This window comes from Phalacrocorax aristotelis, chromosome 1 (assembly GCF_949628215.1).
Source record: "Phalacrocorax aristotelis chromosome 1, bGulAri2.1, whole genome shotgun sequence".
Classification (NCBI taxonomy): Eukaryota; Metazoa; Chordata; class Aves; order Suliformes; family Phalacrocoracidae; genus Phalacrocorax; species Phalacrocorax aristotelis.
This window is the reverse complement of record NC_134276.1, coordinates 150,760,320-150,782,059: the sequence shown is the minus strand read 5'-3', so window position 1 is coordinate 150,782,059 and position 21,740 is coordinate 150,760,320. Positions and strand designations below refer to the sequence as shown.

The window sequence follows — 21,740 nt, the reverse complement described above, 5'->3', positions numbered from 1 at the left end:
TGCAAACTCTTCATGATGATGTTAGTCGACAACCTGCACAGGAGGCACCAGGCTCTCTTCTTTCCTTCTCCGCCTCTGTCACTTGCTGGAACAAGAGCGAGCAGCCCCAAACCCCAGTACACACGGCGTACTTACCAAACCCAATGCATAGATAGATAAATACCTGTCTTTAAAAAGCACAGACAACACAGATACGGCTTTGCTTTTTTTTTTCTCAAAAACATACTTCATATTTCCTCTTTTATTATATAAATATGTTTAACCTTTTACTGTAAGAATATAAAATGTTTTAAGAGGATCTTTGTTATTTTTTTATACAAATTCACAAACAGTACAATTAATCCATAGGGGTCTCTGGGTTTGCGTTAACTCCATGGTCTGGCCTGTTACTGTGGAGGATTTGAGATTTTAAACAGTTGAGCACAAAAAAAGCCAAGATATTTTTCTTTAAAAAAAAAACCAAAAAACAAAAACACAAAAACCCAAACTTCCTCTTTAAAATAATAATAATAAAAAAATCTAAAGACCCAGCTCTATTTTATTGACAGAACAGAGATAAGACAGATGAACTTCAGTCTCCTCCCCCTCACATTGCAGCCTCAGGGCCTGCAGGCCAGCTCTGCTCCTCTCCACCTACAAACAGGAAGCCTCGCACAGTGAGTGACCTTTTGTAGGTGATTTGGGAGGGGAAAGCATTTGCATATATCTTTTTTTTTTTTTTTTTAAAACGAACTTGCATTTTACACATTTCTGTTAACAGTAGCCCAATCCTCAGCGTGGATTCTCACATGTCACACATTTGTGCTAGAAGAGTAAAAATGCAGAAGCACAGTTCAGGTCCCCGGTCCCCAGTGAAGAGGGAGGGAGAGGCACAACTAGAATGTGAAGGTGGGACACAATAGGGTAAGCTTAAAAAACAAAACAAAAATGAGGAAAAAAAAAAAAAGGGGGGGGCGGGGCAGGGAGAAAAAGAAGAACAAATCCAAGGGGCGTTATTCCAGTCTAGGCACAAAAATGTTTCAGTCTCAAAATCTCTTTCCTGTAAGAATTCCAGGGCTTTTGAGGAGGGGAGGAAAAAAAAAAAAGTAACAAATTAAAACGAGGTAGCCAGACATCATATATATATTTATATATATAGAATATATTCAGCAGAAAAAAAATGTACTTAAAAATCCACAAGAACAGCAACTTCAAATGTCTTTAAAAATAAAACCATGTAAGAAAATGAATACTGTAAAGAGGAGAGTGAGTGAGGAAAACTGGGATCAGTTACAGGACGTAAGCAAGGGATAGGTGGGAGAGTAAGAGGCTGTTTTTGTAGCAGTAATTTTTTTTATGCATTTCAAAATAAAAACAGGTCACAGTATCTCAAATGAAGCAGAAATGAAGCTGGAGATTCTTCCTCGAGTCCCCTGGGTAGAAGGGAGCTAGCCACCCCTTCTACCCGCTCACCCCCGACCCAAAGAGGAATGGATATGTAGCTGGATATGTCTATCCCTGTTGCCAAGAAGAAGGAGGGGAGAAAAAGAGAGAATTATGAAAGGGAAGACAAGTCTTGACAGCTCTCGGTGTCCCCCAGCACACGGGAAGGCTTAAGAGACTGGGGTGCCTGTCCAGTCCCCACAGAGACAGAAGGAAGAAATGGTATCTTCATCTGCGCTAGAGAGATGGGGAGAGAGAATGGAGTGCCTAGGCTTTTCCGTTAATCATAGTGCAGGATGACACGGAAACATACTGACAAAAGGAGAGGTTGTAGCTATCCCTAGTCTCAGTGCAGTGGAGAACTGGAATAGTGGGAGGATGTATCCTCCCACAGCAGAAAATAACATGGAACTGGAGGCTGAAAACAGATTTAAAAAAAAGAAAAATCAATGTACCTAGGGAGCAGTATTTCTGTCACAATTCCCAGTTGACAGGGGAGGGGCAAGCGCAGAGGTGGAATAGGTATTTTACCAAAAGCTGTGTCTGTGCCCAGTGCAGGATGACTGGGCGGCTGGGCATGCAGGCATAGTTAGGTAGCCTTTTTTCTTTTTTTTTCTGTTATTTTTTGTTCCCATCTACATTCCCACTCTCCTTTACAGAAACCAAAAATAATCTATTCTGAGTACATGGCAGAACAGGGTCTTTCTTTATCCATCCTTAGTGCACAAGGGGATGGAATCAGGGAGTGGGGATAAAGAGGGGTGTCTCTAGCCCCAGTGCATAAGAGTGTGGGCTTCTACCTCTTCTGCAGGGAAGGATGCTCTGGGGGAAGGGGGAGCTCTGTCTCCCCAGCATGGAGCTGGAGGCATGACCTGGAAAAAGGATAGGTGCTTTCTCTCTCTCCTGCCCCCCCTTCCTCCTCCTCCTCCTCCTGAGCAAGGGTAGGTAGGCAGCACAGGAGGGTTGAGGATATACTCTCTTTCTCTACGTTCCTCCCTCCGGTGCCAGGGTGCGTGGGTAGCGTGGCTCTGTGCGTGCCCCTCTCTCTCTTTCTCTCCTCCATTGCAGCAGTCAGTCAGTGAGTGAGTCCCTCCAGAGGAGATGGAGGTCTCGGGGCGCCCCCCTCCTCTCACCTGACTTTCTCACTCTCAGTCATTTCCCAAAGTCCCAGGTTGAGCACCTTCAGGCAGGGCAGCTGGGTGATGCGCTCCAAGCCCCGCTTGGTAATGCGGGTGCAGCCGTAGAGATCGATGCCCGTGAGCTGGCTGAGGTGTTCGGCGATGAGCTCCAGGCCCTTGTCAGTGATGCGGACACACTGGCCGATGTTGAGGGTGCGGAGCCCGTGCATCTGCCGCACCATGCGGTTGATGCCCTCGTCGCTAATGTGGCAGGAGCACAGGGAGAGGGAGCGCAGCCCGTCCAGGCCCTGTGCGATATAGGCTAGGCTCTGGTCCCCCACCTTGTCGCAGAAGGAGACATCGAGGCCGGACAGCCGCAGGCTGCCCATGGCCAGATGCATGATGCCCGTGTCGCTGATGTTGTCGCAGGAGCGCAGGTTGAGGCTGCGCAGGCTGCTCATGTGCGACAGGTGCAGCAGCCCTGCGTCCGAGATGCCCCCGCAGAAGCTGAGGTTGAGCTGGCGGAGGCGGCCCAGCCCGCGGGCCAGGTGCTTGAGCGAGAGGTCGCTGAGCTTCTGGCAGTCCTGCAGCGTGAGCTGCTCCAGGCCCAGGCAGCCCTCGGCGGCGCTGCGCGTCATGCCCGCCAGGTGCCCGATGCCCACGTCGGAGAGGTGCCGGCAGGAGCGCAGGTTGAGGCTCTTGAGGCGCTGCAGGCCCCAGGCGATGAGGAGGAGGCCGGTGTTGGTGATGTTGCTGCAGCCCCCCAGCTCGAGCACCTCCAGCCCCTTGAGGTACTGGGCGATGCGGCCCAGGCTGCTGTCCGTGATCTGCTTGCAGAGGCTCAGGTTGAGCGAGCGCAGGGAGCTGATCTCCGCCACGAAGGCGTGGCCCAGCCCGTTGTCGGTGAGGTTGTAGCAGCCGCTGAGGTTGAGGCTCTCGATGTCCGCCATGCCCTGGATCACGTAGCTCAGGCTGCGCCGCAGCGACAGGATCTGCACCCGCCGGATGCCCCGCGCCGCCAGGCTGGGGAAGAGCGAGGGGTTGGCGCGGCGCAGGTGCAGCTTGGCCTCCACGCCCCGCCACACCGAGCGGTGGTAGGCGGCGTCCCGCCAGGCCGTGCACACCTGCGCCGCCCGGCCCTTGTCCCGCACCTCCAGGTACCCGAAGATCATGGCCAGCAGCTCGGGGAACAGACACGAGATGTGCGTTTCCATCGCACGCCCGCGCCCGGCCGCCCCCGCCGGCGCCGCGCTCCTCCTCGCCGCCGGGCCCGGCCCGCTTCCGCTCGGGGCCCGCCCGCCTTCCGCTCCGCGCCGCGCCGCGCTCCTCCTCGTCGCCGCCGCCGCCCCTCACATCGCCGCCCCGGGCGGCGCGGCGCGGCCCGGCCCGGCCCGCGGGAGACGCTGCTGCGCGACCGCCGGCCCGGCCCCGCGCCCCTGCGGCCGCCGCCGCCTCCTCTACCGCCGCGCCGGGCGGGCCGCCCCGCTGCTGCCGCCGCGCTGCTGCCGCCGCGCCGCCCCGTGCCGCATCGTGCCGCCTCCCGGCGGGCGGGCGGGTGCGCCCCGGCGGCGGCGGCGGCCCCCGCGCTCCGTCCCTGGTGCCGGGCCGCCGAGCCCCGACGCCTCCCTTTGTCTCCGCGCTGCCGCCGCTCACAGCCCGCGGCCCCGGGCCGCCCGCATCCCCCGGCGGCGGCGGCGAGAAGGCAGCGAGGGCAGGGGGTCGCGCCGGCCCGGCCCGGCCCGCCCCGCCGCCGGTACCGACTCCGCCGCTCCGGGCCCGGCCGCCGCCGGCCGCCTGCTCCGCTCCGCCGCGCGCCGCTCGCTGCTGGGCCCCGGCGCCGCGCTCCGGCCGGGCGGGAGGAGGGAGGGAGGGAGGGAGGGAGGAGGAGGAGGAGGCGGCGCGGCCAGGCGAGGCGCGGCGCAGGGGGGGGAAGGAGGCGGTGCTGGGCCGGGCCTGGCGGCGGCGGCCCCTCGCCTTCCCCCCACCCTCCTTCACTTCTCCCCTTCCCCCCCCCCCGCGCCGCTTGCGCAATGGTACGATCCGGAACACTCCGAGCCGTCACCCTGGAAACAGCGCGGCCCATTCGCTGCGCACCGGCGTTAACCCTTTGTGTGCCGCCGTGGCGCCCCGCTGCCCGCCGGCCCCGCTCCGCCGCCGCCGCCGGGGCCGCTCCTCCGGGACCGCGCAGGCCCCCGCGCCCTGCCCGCCCGGGGCGCCCCGGGCACCCCACGAGCGCCCCCGGCGGCCGTCGCCCCCTGCTCCCGCCCTGTCAGTGAGGAGAAGCGGCGGCCCGGCGCTGCGTTGTCACCCTTGGGTCCCCGCCGTGAGGAGGGTTGAACGGCCGGGCGGCACCCCCATTTCCACGCAGCCCCGCACCGCTCCGCGGCCCAGCCAGCCCCCTCGCCCCAGGCCTCCCGGCTCCCCCGGGAGCCCCCGGCCCCGCCACCGGCCCACCTCGGCCTCAGGGTCTGCCGAGGGCCCCGTCGGGCCGGCTGGTGAACAAACCCTCCCCGGGGAGCCCCGGGACCCCGTGGGGACGGACGGGGGGCTCATGCTGCTGCTGCTGCGTGGGGTGGCGAGGGGGAAGCGGGCCAGCGCCTCGCCCTTGCCTGTCGGAGCGCAGGCCGCTGCCGCCTGCGGTTTGGCATCAAGGCTGCGTGATGACCTTGAGGACCAAAATTTGGGAACTCTCTGTCTAGACATCCCTGTGGGAGCGATAGGAGCATGGCTGTAAATAGCTCGGAGATCTGGGTAACTGTCAAGGTTGCTACGCTTCTGGGAGGACTGTTTTCACAGCCTCTGTGATAGGAAATGGGAAAACTTCTGAAAATGGCTATCAGCTAATGGTCTCCTTGAACCAGCTCTGAAAAACAGTCGAAGTACTCGCATAAACAGCGATTTCCAGTGATTTCCAGCAATGTCAAGATAGTATGTTTGAAATCCATGCTTCCTCCATGTCTGTAGCCTTGTGTAATGGTAACTGAGCATGTTTCAACACCAGGCACTATTGCAGCAGTGCTAAAAATGGGTTAAGTTCTACCAGAGATCAGGTAAGGCCTTTCAAAACAGTTTCAAAAGAGCAGGACTGCCCTTCTGTGCCAAAGGGCTATAAAGAAAAAAATAAAGTTCACATTTGTTCAAAAAGACGGTGCATTTTTAATACTGCTTGGATTACTCAAATACTACTAAAATCAGCCTAGTTGCTGACGCGTTTGCTGTACCGAGACTTTTCACTAACCTGAAGGAATAGCCTTTATTTTAACCATAATCTAAATTTATCTGCTACAGAAATGCCCATGGCTCCTTCTTCACCTACAGATTCCATATGAGTAGACTCTGTTGACTACTTAAAGCTTAAGTGTTTAGATTTAATTCTGCTTTTTTTCTTTCCTTTGTGCTTTGAGTTGGAGGCAGTGTGAGTTGAAGGACTCTTAGACCCCGATCCTGCAATGAGATCCCCGTGCATATTAGCATCACTATCAATGTAAGGCTGTGGTTTGGCAACGCAGAAAATCCAGCGGTGCAGCTCCTATTATTGGCTCAGAGACAGGGTGGCCACATGATGTGAAGCACTGACCTGGTATTCATTCACTCTGCCTGCTCGAGTTAATTCAAGATGTTTTTGACAGGTTAACTTTTTACCAGCAGGCTTTATGCTGGATCAGGTATTGCTGTACACAACTCCAGCCAGATCAGGTATCGTCTGCACCCCTGCGGCTGGCATACAGCCGGCATAAAATTGGCGTTGGCTCCATATCGTGCGCTCTGGCTCATTCAGCAGCAGTGTGATCATGTGCCTTGGCCCAATCTGGATCAAATTTGTCCTCCTGGGTGATCCAGCAATGTGTAGACCTGGTTTTAATGATCATGGAGCTGCAGTCCCCACACAGCCACTGTACCGGAGTGTCACCCATTACAGATTATCTTTGTAGCATTATTATTTTGCAGTGTCGGGCGGGGGGTGGGTGGGGGTGGTTAACCATCGGGTTAATAAGAAAAAGATTCAGGCCGATAGATTTTGCTGAGCAGCCGCACTGCAAATTTACTGTGCTCAGACCAGTTGTAGGGCATCGCAACCCACAAGGAGCATTTCCATGAAGTGAGGAGCAAGTGAAAGGTGCAGTGCCTTGCGGGGCCTGCCTTGGCGAGCATTGCTCAGCCAAAGGCAGGGGGATCACTGACAAGGAGGCTGAGTCCGGCAGGCATCAGAAGGCAACGCATGAAAGAAATGTGGTACAAAGGTGGTGTCGGAGTATCTTGGTGGTTGTTGCATTACTCATAACTGGCAAAGCTACAAGCAAGTTATACAAGTAATTCTGAAAGAGTGCTAATGAAGTCTTTTACCGTATTATCCCGAACCCGACTGCAGAATCTTACCATGGAAATAATGCGGTATTTCCTCTCTCTAAGCCTTCACCTTCACATTTGAGGGGGAGCAGGGAAAGGCATGCTCTTTAGGGCATGAAAGCTTACCTGAAATACTTTTTTCTTTTTATCTTGGCACATTGTGTCTTTAACACCCCTTGTGTGTAACCAGCAAAGGTTAGAAATGGTGCATTTTCTGGAGATCCTGAAGTTCCCTTTCTCACATGTTACATATTTCGAGTGTCTGTGCTTCCATGTGAATGATTAAGATTAAATGTTAAATGCAACAGCCCTGGAATTTGGATTTATAATCCTAATCTACTATGGGGTTGGGGTTTTTTTTTTTGGGGGGGGGGGCGGAGGAGCAGGGAAAGTATCTTTCTAGTAGATTTTTATTGCTGCCTTTATCTAAGCGACAGATGTTTGGAAAGGGAGGTTTAGAAAGACAAAGTAAAAGTGCATGAAATGGGCCAATTTATCACATGGTTGTTCGGTTGATTTTGTGTTTCCAGGAGTAGTGAAATATGTGCCGTGTTTTTTATGATCTCACATGGTATAAATAGGAGGTGGTAATCACCGTGAGATAAACTGCATTTTATTAAAAATCCCTGCCTGCCTCGTCCACGCTCTGACGGCTGATCCGTGCCCCTGGAACCATCTCCAGCATTCCAGCCCCTTGAGCAGCTCCCAACAGCCACTTTCTCTTTTTTGAAAGCACTTGCCGGATAAATGCTTCATTTTTTTTTTCTCTCCAATGACACCGGTGTTCAGCAGAGGCTGGACAGTTTTGCCTGGCAGGGGTCAGGAGGATCCATGTAACTCACCTGGGGCTTCTGAGACTGGAAGTAATTTGTGCTGATCAAGCTGCACCACTGTCTGTCCTGTATCTTTTATTGCATGACTGGGCATAACGTCCACCAGGTCTTCCTGCAGCTCCCATCTCAGTCTGTCCCTATTTGTTGTTTTTACTTCTTAATTTGCAGGCAAACTTTTAGCTCAAATTAATAATTTAAGAGACAACAAATACAGAGTCCTTCCCTACTCTTCTTCCTTTACTTCTGCCATCGTACTCCATGTGCTTTCTACATTTTCATGCCTTCAGCCATGGAATGGAAAACTCATGAATTTACCTACGGGAACCTTCTTGGCCTTTGGCTTTTTCTTACCTTTGGGCGGCGGCCACTGAGACTGCAAGAGAGAAGTGACACAAACTCGCTTGAACAATAAAGCCCATGGTCTGCTAACCCTTCTCCCTCTTTTGATCCATTTAACCTTAAATTAATTCCTAAGGTAATACATTTCCCCGCCTTGCCTAGCTAACCGTGCTCCTTCCCAGGAACCGGCTCCTTGAGGGACTGTGTTCCCCCTTGCCTTCTCTTGTGCCCTGCAGTTGCTAATCCCTCCTGTCGCCCCACCTGACTGCGCTGTCCCACATCCCAGCGCCTGAGAGACGAGAGGCAGCTTCGTTCGAGGGAGCAGAGAAGACTGGAGCGAAGGGGAATACAGGCAGCTCAGATTCATGTGCTCCACTCAGTACAGCTCTGATGATCAAAGGGCTGTTGGGGCGGTAGGAGCCCAGTGGGGTCCTCATTCACACAGACAGCTCTAGAGAGCTAGGCTTTCATTTAAAATGCTGGTGCTTTACTTGAAAAAAAACAAGGCGTGGATGGCCTGAGCCTCCCTCATCTGTTGCAGAGGCTGCAGGCTGGTGCCGTTTGGGGAGTAGCCTGATACAATCTGTTAGCTAATTTCCTGTGACTGGCTGATGTTGAGTTTTTAGTCCTTTTGTCCAGCCCACCACTACATTGCTTCTCAGTTTAAAGCATTTTGCTGCACTCTAAGCTACAGTGGGGGAATTTCTCCTCTCCAAAAAATGCAACTGGCTTAACGAGTAGTTCAGCTGACTCTGGTTTGGGACTGGCTCAAGTTCCAATGTCAGCCACGCTCCAGGGGGGCTACAGTTGTCCTTCACAAACCGGCTTCCAGACCTCCTGCGTCAGATCTAAAGCATGTCCACAAAAATCAACTAAGCCTGATACAGCCAGTGGTCTTAAACTGGGTTATAGGTTGATTTAGTGGAACTTTTTAAAAGTCAGTTTGGGGAATGGTTTTTGTGTACAGGTGAGACCAAAACACTCCTTTTGCACTGTTGATGCCTGAGCCACTGTATTCTGACGTGGCTCAGCAAAACAATGGTGCCAGCTTCTCGTGGAGAGAACGTGGTGCTCATCAGCGTTTCATGCTGAGTGGACTCCTGGCTACTACAGTAGAGCTTTTCTGCTCTTAACAAGGTGTCAGAGAAGCTGCGGTGAGGTGTTTCAGAGGTTCCTTTTCTCTCCTGAACATAAAAATGATCCCCTAGAACTATTCTGTGAATGCAACCAGTAATTACATGACAAAGATCTCTATTAAGATCTACGCATTTAAGTGTAGGTAGAAGAGATGTGTAATGTGCATATTTTAGATACATAAGCATATATACATATCTACGTACATGCATACACACATATGTAAATCAGGACAGGGCTGTTAAGTGAATGGATTGCCTTTGGAATTCATGCTGGTCATGATCTTACTTTTGACAGAGATTATAAGGAAAATGTAACTAATCGGCGGGTTATTTGGAAATTTTAACATTAGGATCCTCTTGCACTGCAGAGCTTTGTTGTGAAGCTTGGGTCATTATGAAGCTTTCCTTAAAAATAAAAAAGTGGTGGTTCTTCTGTACTTTGCAGGTAACATGCCTCCAACAGGTGCTACATGAGACTGTGTTTTAGGATTACATCATTCCTCCTGCATAAAGTAATTCTGATCTGCCATGTATTTCCTGCTGTCAGGGGTGGTTTATTCCAGATACAGCGTACTGTGAATATGTGATATGAGGCTGGGGCAAAATTCAGGGCTGATGTCTCAGTGCAGACTCCAGGCTTTAAATCTAAGCCTTTGGGATTTGGATATTTTCTTCAGGTTTTGATTTTACTTGCCAGTCAATAGCTGACAAGAATATCACTATGCTGATATGAGGAGGAATGGTCAGAGGTTGTAAAGCGCGGGAGGTCTGGATTATATTCCCAGTTTTGCCATTAATTGGGCCAGCGACTGTTGCTTTTGTAACAGATTGAACATAAAGAAAAGGATCGCTTGAGGAACCAAAGTAATATCCCATGGTCCAAGTAGGCTGCACTTGAATGGCACGTACCTATTGTGCATGTCTCGTCTGCTCTTGTGGGACAGGACTGTCCGGTGGTTAGAGCAAGCGACCTGGGCCCTTGGCCACAGGCGGTTCTCTGACTCCGCCATGCGTGTCACACCCTTCGTGGCTTATATGAAGCTCAGTACTCAATGGCTAAAATCATCAAAGGGAAAGTGTTTCGGGAGGGCAGGATGTAAAATCTCAAACCTCAGCGCTTGCAGTTCGTTGTGTTGGGTGCTATTTTAAGTGTTGGGCTTTGTCATTTCTTTATTAGCAATACCAAAGAACATCGAGGTGGCAGAAAATATCTGATGTAATCATTATTATTAAAAGCAGTGGCACAAAAACAAAGAAGCCTTTCAGGTAGTAATTGCTTTCATAAGCCATTCCTGGGGATTGAACTCTGAGACCTCTACAACTCGATCTAAAAGGGCAGCCCCTGCAGTCACAGCAGAAACGTGTGTCCGGCATGCTGTGTGGTACCTGTTACAGCAGCAGGCTTGTGAAATCTTCCTCTGTAACAGCTGTTTAGTCCAAAACCCAGCAGAGATGGCCAGACACTGTCTGTGTGTAACGGCACTGCCAACCAGCACGTCTGCCTGGGATGGAGGAGATCTTCTGGCCTTTGGCTGAGGTTGGAGAAGAGCAGGTACAACCACCCCCCTGCTGAAGGTTTCCATGCCGTCAGGGCAGATGTAGCAATATGGGCCAGCTTGCGAGTAAGGGTTATTTGGCTATCAGGGAAGCTTCTTACTCGCCTCTCTATCTCTGTCAGAAGCTCCAAGGAAAAAAAGGCATCAGTACCTGGGCTTGTCCCTCTCCAGTCAAGCCTTGCATTGGGCCCCAGGAATGAGGCCCAGGGACAGGTAATTCATTTACTCTTGCAATAGCGAGAGTTAGAGGTCATCTTGCAAGAAGGTAGGCTTGGCCTAGGGAGGGTATGGATGTAGCTGCGTGTTTCTTAAAACACAGGATTTTTGTACCCATGGATTATTGCAGCGTTACTTTTAACTGTTAACTCCTCCCTCCCTGAGCGGTGGCCGCCAGCACATTTTCAGGTAGTAAACAGCATTCTAAAATTGGCAGTTCACTAGAATTGGACAACATTATGTCACCTGCCCCATCGAGCAATCTTAAGTTCTTAGAGTAACATTGAAAAATAGGGCAGTACTGTTTTGGAAGCATGCTGTGAAAATCAGAGTCACAGTTAGAGCCCAGCACAAAGGGCAGGTGAGAGCTACAAAATACAGTTTTATAGGGGAGGCAGGGTAAAGATACAAAATACAATTTTATACTTAATGGAGGATTTGCATTAGTTCTGGCCAAAGGAAGGTTACTTTAACATCTTGTTCCTAAAAGTAACAGCACAGAAAGTGTTGGTGCTAAATTCCCCTGATTTTCTGAAAGTTTTCTGCTGCAACTCCGATGGATGCACAGAGAAGTAGTGGCAAAAGGAGGTGCCTTTCAGACACTGCATTTGTTCTTGCTTCTGTTCTTGGGTACATGTGGATGTTCTAAAACCCCATTCAAAGTGCTAAATTCACCAGCGCATGTTATCTACCTGGGCACAACACAAATCTTGAAAACCCTCTCTGAAAATGTGGGGGTAAAAATAAGGGCAGGCACAAACAGGGTGGGAAGAAAGCATAGAGTTCACCATGTTGGAGGTGGAAATATAAATGGGTAAAACAGGATCTGTGTTTTAAACAGTTCTTTCAACTTGTTTCTACACCATTCAGAAAAAAACACAATAATCCTTTGCCTACGGTATAATGTAAATTAATCTTCTATGTGACCAGACCTTTTCATGTACAATGAGAACACAACTTTCTTTAATCCAGATGGATCCCAATTTAAAAAAAAAAAAATGTGTGTGCACAGGAAAACGTAAGCTAGAAACACTGCTTTTACTCCTTTTTTTTTTTCTCCCCCAGCATACATGCTGACTAAATTATGTGGAAAAGCCGCTTTCTTTCCACTATTTCACCCCTGAGATGTACTATTTTCCTAGTCTTGTCGGTGGCGGTGTTCCACACTTTTTGCCAGCAATCGTGGTCTGTATTCTTTATGTTCCTTTCGGAACAGTGATTCCTTTCGTAAGAAGATCATTCCTTGATGCCCTCAAGCAGGAAACATAAACAGAAATCTTCAGAGGTATTGAAAACCTGTGAAAATATTTATAGAATGGCAATGGTTGCCAGGACAGGAGAAACAACAGGGGACTAAATAATACTCCTTTATAGATCCGTAGCACCTCTCCTTCGGCAAAATGAGAGGTCTGTGTAACCATGTAATACCTTCAGCTTCGTTGCATTTTGGGTTGCTCTGCGGGTTTTTGCCCCGTTGCGTCTGTGATGAAACTGAGCCCCAAAACCTACCTTCTTCATGGATGGGAAGTTAGTACCTGCGGCTTAACTCCGTTTGAAATGCAGGGCGTTTGGGCTCACGCTATCTCACGCTTGGTGCCCAGAAGTATAGGCATGAAATCAGTTTTTTGAAACTTAGGGGTGAATGACTTTCCAGCGTCACATGCTGGGTTTGTTGCTGGGCCAGGAATACAGCCCAGCTCTCCTGGCTCCCGACCCGCTGCCTGAATGGCAAGGCCAGGCCTCAGCTCTGTTTCAAGGGATCCTAGAGAGCGCTGGCATTTTAGCAAGTCAGCTGGCAACTTCGCTATGTTTTGTTTAGAATGGTTCACATTCTTCTATCTAATTCCCACACTGAAAATTTCCAGCTTCCTATTTTCCCCAAGCTGTCCCAGCAAGATGTATTGAATATGCAGATGTGATGGCACACATTCACACACGTGCTTTTCCTGAAGCAACCCCTCAAAGTTTGTTCTGGATGTTTGTTTTACTCCAGTTCCTCTAATCCCCAAAGTGACATTAAACAGATTTTTTTGTTTAACCTTTGTATGAAACACTCTCCCTTTATTTGTAAGGATATGCGGTTTTAGTTACATTTTGTTATATTCCCTTGTGCGTGGAGGAGACACTGTGTAAATGAAAACATATTATAATTATTACACACCATGCACAAATGTCTTCTCAGACATCTCCCATGCGTGCCTTCTCTAGAACATATTTTTCAGTGTGCACGTCACTCTATTTTCAAACCCATTCATGCAATAAATAACTGTTTTCTCTCTCTGTTTAGCAATATAAGGGCTGTCCAGCCAAAATACATTGGAAATACATTCCAAAGGCAACTGAAAGGAGGTAGGAGGCTTAGTACCCTGGTTCTTACTGATGAATCTCTCAGTACAAAACCAGCACTGGGCTTGACCGAAGAATTGCACATTGTCAGCACGAGTGAAGTAAAGACAATGAAAAATCTGGCTTCTGCTTCGGGTGAGGAAGTTATTTTGCTGGAACAGCATAAATCCTTAATAGGATTTCTTGCTTTCCCTGAAATACAGAGACTCAGGCAATTCCTCCTCTCTTCCTACACCCTGCCCACTGCAGGGATGGGCACATATATCCTCATACACCAGCTGTCTGTGGTCCATACCTGCAGACACATGTGCAGGCGTAACCCTTCTGTGCAATGCAGCATGCTTTCCTCACCTGCAAGACACACAATTCTTACCTTCTCTACAAATACACTATTTTTTGCAGGACAAACACATTTTTCAATGCAAGAACTTTGTATTTCTCAAAAAAAGCCAAGATTGCATTCTAGATGCACAGCTGTTCCACCTACAGAAATTCCCTAGTCCTGTCTAGTCAACATATTCAGTAACATATTGCCCAGAGACAATAAATATGTTCAAGATAATAGGAAAAAAACCGCCAGGTACTGTAAATGTCCTTTAGCATAGAACAGATCATTATAATTGTCTTTCTTTGAGTGGCAATCGGAAGAACTTAACCCCTTGGATTTCTCCCACTGGGTACATGTTTTCCCTTTAGCTTCAACAGAAGAATAAACACACCTCTTTCTTTGAAAAAAAGCTGTCTCCTATAGACTGTTCTCTTGTGTTTGGTAAGTTCTGCCTGAGGTATTACTATGAATATGGAGTTAATAACTGTATTTACGTGGTTTCACTAAAGGATCTTTAAATGCATTGGAGCCTGTAACATGGAACAGTATCCACAAGCAAGATGACAATACCGGTCCTGAAATAAATTTACGTCCCCTTGGCTGATGACGAAACTGAATTTCAGAGTCACAGTTAGAACCAAAATGAGATGGCTAAGCAAATCAGCAGCAGTGCTGAGAAGACAAGGTCCCAACCCGGCCCCTTGCTCTAGTCACCAGACGCGGGGTCAGATCCCCACCTTGCCTAGATCAGCAGAGGTCCAGATGAAGTCACCTCAGCGAGGACTGTTCGTGCCAAATCGGCGGCTTTGTACGTGCTCCTCGCTGGGAATGCCAGTGCAGTGCAATTTAAGTGCCACGCATTATATGGCCAGAGAGTACTATTAGCATAAAGGTGCGATGCAGCCTCAGCGTGACCGGGGAGGGGAGGCGGGCTGTCCCTGCAGGGGACCTGACCTGATGTCCACCCTGTGCCCAGGGTAAAGTTTGCCCACAGGCGAGGATTTTAGCCTCTGTCTTCCAAGCTCTGGTTGCTTCTGAGGAAAACACCTTTCCCTCTGATAAATTAGCACGATCGCATACATACCTGAATTTTCCCCAGGCATGTGAATTACCCAGTAGTTACTTGTTTCCTTCTTCAAGTGTGATTCCGAGACCTGGTGACAACCTCACGCAATCTGCTGCTGTAGGTGTATGGTCATTCAAAGATGACATCAACCCACATTGCGTCAAAACAAGCAGTCCTGCCCTCCCCCAGCTCCTGAGAGCAAACTGGATTGAAAAACTGGGTGGCGTTAGAAGTCAAAATATCCCAGTGCCTTTCTGAAGTTTGCAGGATCCTAACGATCTGAATCGGGTACCCTTATCCAGCCCAGCTGCACCTGCTGCAGGAACGGTGACTTTTAAATCTGTATTTGAAGAGCTACAAACTGTGAGTACGACTGACTGGACTCTCAGAATGGCTTAGGGCCAAATTCTCCCGTGTCCATCATCCACAAGCTTGAACAGCACTTTCTGAGTAGATGAGGTGTTAGATAAGCACCTACATTTTCCAGATAATTTAACCCCTTGGAGTTTTGCTTCTGGTGGTTACAACATTTTTCATGTCAAAAGCAGGAAAAGGAAAGCTCAGTTTTCCACAGGCACTCCTGAAATCTGACGCCTTGTTTTGAAGCGTAGGTGTGGGCTGAGCTCTTAAGAGGATAAAGTCCCCACCGGTGAAGTGCAGGACGGGCTCAGAAACCCTCATGATGGGTGGAAAGCCGGCCTAATGACAACTTGCACCGGCTGTGTTGATGTAAAGCAAGTTTTGACTTTTCATTAGCCCTTCTGGGCCAGCAGAGCTGTAGGAGGAGAAGATGCGTGCTATTCCAGTGTCTGTACCACCAGTAAAAATGTCACACTACAGTTCATGTTGAGGAGGGAAGCAGGAAAAAAGCCTAGCTTTTTTTGGAAAGCTTTTGGATAGCTTTGGCAGTCACAATATCTATATAATATGCTTTGAAAACTGAGACAAATTCAAAGCCATTGAAAAGGAATAAATTTTAGTAAAGCGCGCTAGCAATTTTAGTTACTTTTCCAGTTCTTTTTTCTTTCTGCTCAGGGAAGGATTTAGAAAGCAGCAAATACTAGTTGCTACACTGGAAATCTCATCTGTTCCAAAGCAGGTAATTATACACAAAGGCATCTTTCAAATTAATGCTTTCTTACTAATTTTTTAAGACTTTGATTTATTTTTTTTTACTGCCATGTTCTTGCTCTTCAGGCCTTGCCCCAGTAAGACAGGGGCTTTGGTAGCAATATGGGTTTAAGTAGTTCCTTACCAAGAAGCTGATGTTCACCCTCTGTGCAGTTGTGCCCTCAGCCTGGGGCAGTGTGCTGTGAAATCGGTCAGGGAATGCATTCACAATCAAAAAACCTCCCAGGTATATAACTTTTCGTGAAGTGCTGGTGCGGCTCCGTGCAAATTTAACTCAGGTGAAGGTGGTACTGCCGTGGCTCAGTCCGCTCCAGCCACACGCTCCTGCCCCTCTACCTTGCTTCTGATTCCCACATGAACCAGTCCAGGCTGGTAAATAAGTAAAACCTGGTCTTTTCTTTCTGTAAGGTTAATTTTGACACTTTTTAACTCCTTATATCATCTTTTTAGCTGCTTATATCATCAAAGGGGTGCACCTTGAAAGAACAGTGTCCTGCGGCATAGGGCTGGGATGAGCCCCTGGGGTGGGGGAGAGGGGTCTTTATTACCCTGGTAGTGCTGCCAGCAGAACCATGTTGTCAGGCCTTGGGCTCTGTTTTGGCATCCTGGGCTTTAAGGGACAAGCTAGCACAAGAACAAATGGGTGTGAGCTGACCATGAATAAATTTAGGCTGGAAACTGGAGAAAGAGTCGCAGCTTTTTGCATGGTGAGATGCCAATCAGAGAAGGGCTTTCAGGATGCTCACTGAGTTTATATATGGGATCATATGATGTGTCACTGAAAAGAGGCACAACCCCTTGTTCCTAATATTAGACTTCATCTACTTAAAAAGAAAAAAAATGCAATGGTTTAACTGAACGGTCTAGTTACATCAGTACAGATCTTAATTTTGATGGTTTTGCTTTTGGTTTAAAGGGTAACTAACCTACACAACATACTGATATAAGTCTTCCAGATTAGGTCTGCGTGAAGGCGAATTTTGCTGAAAATTTGTACCTGGAAACTCTTTATTTAAGCAGGTAATAATGTTACAATAGCATTTTACAAACAAGTTCTTAAATAGGATACTTTATTTTCTGCAGTTAGAATTGCACATATGTGACTGGTGCTAGAATAAAGGTGGTGAGATATAAAATTATCTTCTTTTTGGTACAAATGTATATGCAGTCTATTCCCAAGACAGTCTGAACAGGTTTAGCTTAAATCTGTTGCATCCAGAATTAACAGGAAATTCCTACACTGACATTTCTGAAATTGGTTAAATCAGTGTAATCTTCTGATATAGATAGGGCTTTATTTATAGTGTTTCAACCTTTTATATATATATATATATATTTAATACCAAAATATAATAAGTATGCTTGGAAAATGTTCTTTCTTTGGTATGGAAACTGTTTATGATAGCTATGTAGATGATACAGCTGATACAGCTGATACACTAGGGCATTATTCCCGAAATGTTTTGTTTAATACTTGCCCTTTGAATGCACTGTATTTGAGCAGGAACAACGTTTAATTGATGGCAGAAGTATTTGGTGGTTGAAAGAATGGAAAAAGAAAGCAGATTTTAATTGTGATGCTGATTCAGCAAAAATGAGTAGGCATATGCTTACTTTCAAGCACCTGGTTTAATGCTTTGCTGAATGGAGGTAAATCTGCACCACGGATTTACTGTTTTGAACCTGTTACTCAGCCCTTCCTGCACCTCTCTTTCCCTTTCTGTAAGGTAAGAGAAAAATAGTGGCTGTTAGAGTTGTGGCATCTAATGTACGGTGTGTGTGTGCTTGCTTTGCAATTCTAGAGTGGAGGAGGAGCTGATCGTTATTTTCATTAGACTGGACTTCATAAGAACATCTTTGAAGACTCTAACAGGAAGGAGAGAAATTAAATTCAATTTGAATTTTTTCCATGGCTTACTGTTTCCTTTGGAAATGTCTGTATCAAGCTTTGCTGGCAATGATTTAACTGACAGGAGGGTATTGATCCGAGTCAGTCTGACACCGGTCCCTGTGACCTACACCAAGGTGCTGAATGGCCAAGACAGAGCAGTAACCATATATCTCCATAACTGCCCTGGTCATTCACTCCTGGGGAGCTAAGAACCACTGCAGCAGCAGCTTAACTGTATTTTAAATATTTCACTGTCTTTGCCAGTTAATGTAATTATTACAGAGTATGGAACAAACTAAAAGAAATATAGACTCAGAGCAAAACTGAGGCCAGGCCTGTGAGATGCAGAGGCATAAATCTTCTCGATTTGGGATGATGCCAGAGGGACTAGGGGAGCTAGACACCCCTTTCAGTACGATGAAGGGTGCTCTGTGCTCTGCAAGATCATAGTACGGAAGAAAACACTTAGTCATGCAGCTGTTTCCATCCCCTGGCCCGTTCTGAAATCTCTGCAGAGACGTGGCTTTGACTTGGATCGCCTTTCGCTGCCTCCTTGCTCACACTGTCAGAGAACTTTGTCCTATTATCCTTCCTAATCTTCAAGGAGGGCTGACGTACATGCTCGTAACCACCATAATCTGAGTCCAGAGTTCTTATGCAAATCCTGCAGCCAGCATTAGCTCTCTAGCAGGACGAGGACTGCCCTCCTAGTACTGCTTGAGGGGTCTGTGCTGCACTCAGTTATGGCAGTTAACAAATCAGCTTCCAGGGTTGGCCCCTTGAAAACAAATCAAGGAGGGATGCGCTTTCTTCTTTTCACTTTCTTCATGTCTGATTCCCCTCTAGGATGGTTAATCCTCCATGTAAACTTAACACTTGGGGAAGGTGTTGGCTAGATGGCCTTAAGGATTGGAGCCTTTCATTCCTAGAAACCTGTGATGTTGATGTTGGGAAGCAGCAGCGTGGGCTTCCTAACCCTGCCTGGGCTTGTGTTTCAACCTGACCTCCCGTGGCTCCTTTGAGGGGGTCTGGGGAACAATTTCTGAGGAAGAAATTGTTAGTGCAAATTAAGAAAATGGGGTGCCTGTTTGGCAAGTAAGCTGTGACACCACGGGCATGTTAAATAAGCCACTGAACAGTCATCAGAGGATAATGCTTGGTACCTTTTTCCAAACACAGGCATTTAGTGATTTATTAGATTATGACTACACATGGTGGAGCTGGTCTAATTTCCTACAGGGCTTGCCCACATAAATAAAGGATGTTAAGAAGGTTTCTGTTTGTGATTAAGGACAATTTGCTGCAGACCCAGAAACCCTGGTATTCTAGTAGTTGTGGGAACAAGAAGTGAAAGATTTGGGCCAGACAAATGTCCTGGTTCAGGTCTCTGGCTCTGGACTGAGGTCACCAACATGCAAAGAGAGTTCCTGTGGAAAAGGGAACTGGATGGCCTGGATCTGGCCCTGGGGATATTGGAAATACGGAAGGTTTCCAGGCAGCCATGCACCTGCAGGGATGGTTCTATGTTGCTTCCTTCCTGATTTCAGAAAATCGAAATTGATTTTGTTTCAGCACACACAGCTTCCGCAGGTGCCCCACAGCTTGCGGCTGAGTTTCTTGCACTTTTCTTTGGGACATCTGGTCTCAGTGGACCAGGCTGGCTCAACACTGGGATTTAATCTGCTGTAAGAGTACAAGTACCATTGAATCACCTGGAGAGGCAGGAGGGTCACGTCCAGGTTTACCCTTGGAGTTTGCTCCTTTCTTTGTAGCGGGTGAGATGGTCTTGCTCCAGATGAGCTCATTGCCTGTCATGTGAAATATTGGGTCATAAATGACACTGTTCATAAGGATTTACATATATTCTGTATCATTCGCTAATGAGAAGCTGTTTTATTCATAGAATCACTATCCTTCTTACCTGTTCTGGTTTTAAATGGTGACACTATTTCGTGTCTGGCCTCTTTTGTTGTCTAATACTTCTGCTTCACTGGCAACCTTCCTCCATTCTTGCTCTCCTTGGTGAGGCACTTCAGGGACAGCTGTCACTGGGTCTGCTGAGACTGGCAGGTATATCTTGGCATCTGCTGCACTACATGCCCTGGTGACAGTGAGACTGGATGTCATTGGCCAGGGGAGTCATGGAAAAATGAAAGAGCAAGGTAGTGGTGAAAGGAAATCGGGATCTGTCAGCAGGGGTGACAGGTGACGAGATGCAGAAAAAGGTAGCACATGAGCACATCAGGAGATAAAACTGAGTGTGTAAGTACCAAAAGAAAGAAGCAGGACATAGGCAGGAATAATCTGCCGTTCCAGCGGAGACAGACAGTGTGTAACAATTCAACAAGGCAAGGCAATGTCACGACAAAAGAGGCGGACACGAAGGGCTGATGCGCGGGGATGCTCTGAGAAGGTTTTATTACACCTCCTGTAACACCCCAGCTGGATCTGGACCTACGGAGCTCACTTTAGTTGCTGTTTAAGTAATAAACACTATACAAATAAAATAACGCATTTAGATCTGGGAAGGTTGACACCAGTACAGCAGCATGGTGGTGCAGTGCTGAGAGAGGGACAGGTCGGCAGCAGGGGAGCAGCACAGCACCAAATGTGCAGGGGGTGGGGGATAAAAGATTATTTAGGTTTCTGTGTGATGGCTGCAATTTAGCTTCAGTGGACTTTTTTGTTTGGTTTTTTTTTTTAATCTACACTCCCTCTGAAACTGGTTCAGCTGAATGGGCAGGTATGCGACTTTAATGAGATTCCTAAAGTCTTAGTAAGAACTGTGGTTAAGACCAAGCCTGGCTGCCAGAAGCAGATGTATAGCAGGATGTTACGGTGCCTCTCTTGGTGCCGTTAACCAGCAGGTCCATGGCACAGAAACAGAGGGCAGGGATTCCCTTTCAAGCAATACGGGTAAACCCTCCTTCCCAGGAAATGCATCTCTACTGGCTCCTTAAGTGGAAGAGACACTACTTCAGTGAATATTTTTCCCATCTTGAGTAAGCGTCTTATGTCAGAGAGCACAATATATGTTTCTGGATGCACTGGACATTGCAAAGCATTAAAAACAAGCATTGAACCACAGTCAGGTTGCAAGAATAAACAGGAACTTGAAAGAGGCTCTTGGTCAAGAATGTCTTCTGGTCCTCCCCAGTCTGGGAGAAACGGACAAGATGCAGAAATGAGCATCACTGAAGTCACGTGGAAAGAGATTTACATTTTCTTTCAGCACTCCTTACAGCACTTGATAAAGATCTGTGTCACACTTGGGGACATCCCAAATTTTTGGCAAACAGTAAGGGTAGGACAAGGAGTTTGCATGAGTAACTCCTTTTCTAATTTATCAGGGCTGTCTTCCAGCCAGGGTTCAACTTTCTTCATGGTCTGCCAAATCTTTGCGAATGATTTCATGGACATGACCTCCCCTTCTTTCTTGGAGTCTTGCAGCTTCCCTCCAGCAAACGCGGCAGGGGCGGTATTGGGAAAGCAGTCACAGCTCTCCAGCCGCTCTGCTGCGACTTTGGAAACTCAATGTGTAAATTTGTGCTTCATGCACAGTTGTCACCTCTGAATATCAAACAAAGGCAAACACAGGTACTAATTTTAGGCAGCCAGGCAACACAGCAGACAGTTGCCTAGGGCAGCAGACTGTTGAATGCAGCAGAATGCCAAGGCTTTATGAAGACACAGGCTTGCTGCTGCTGCTTTTCCCTATAAGAAGGGAGCAGCTAGACCTAAGAACGGAGCATTAGACCTTTAATCTTGAGATTCATGTCCCGTCTTCAGGCGACAGCTCCCTTCTTGGCCCAGGTGATCTTCAGTGGTCTGTGTGAAGGCATTAGCAGCACTCAGGGCACAGCATGGGTTCGTCACCACCATTTGAGTGAGCCAGGCCCACTCAAAGGGGTGGGACAGGGCCTCTTCCAGTAGAAGCAAGAACAACCCTGAGTTTTGGAGTTCTTTCTACTGCCCCTTCCTGTAGCAGGAGCGGTGTGAGTTGGTGCGAGT

General features: G+C 48.2%; 2 protein-coding genes across 3 annotated transcripts in view; one reads left to right on the top strand and one right to left on the bottom strand.

Moving 5' to 3' along the window:
* The window catches only part of WNT5B (Wnt family member 5B), a 72,484-nt gene that overhangs the window by 31,607 nt on the left and 19,137 nt on the right, over nucleotides 1-21,740 (top strand). The window lies entirely within an intron of this gene.
* On the bottom strand, nucleotides 1,105-3,881 carry FBXL14 (F-box and leucine rich repeat protein 14). Its single transcript, XM_075115805.1, has one exon. The coding sequence runs from the start codon at nucleotides 3,752-3,754 to the stop codon at nucleotides 2,552-2,554; it is 1,203 nt and encodes a 400-aa protein (XP_074971906.1). The 5' UTR covers nucleotides 3,755-3,881; the 3' UTR covers nucleotides 1,105-2,551.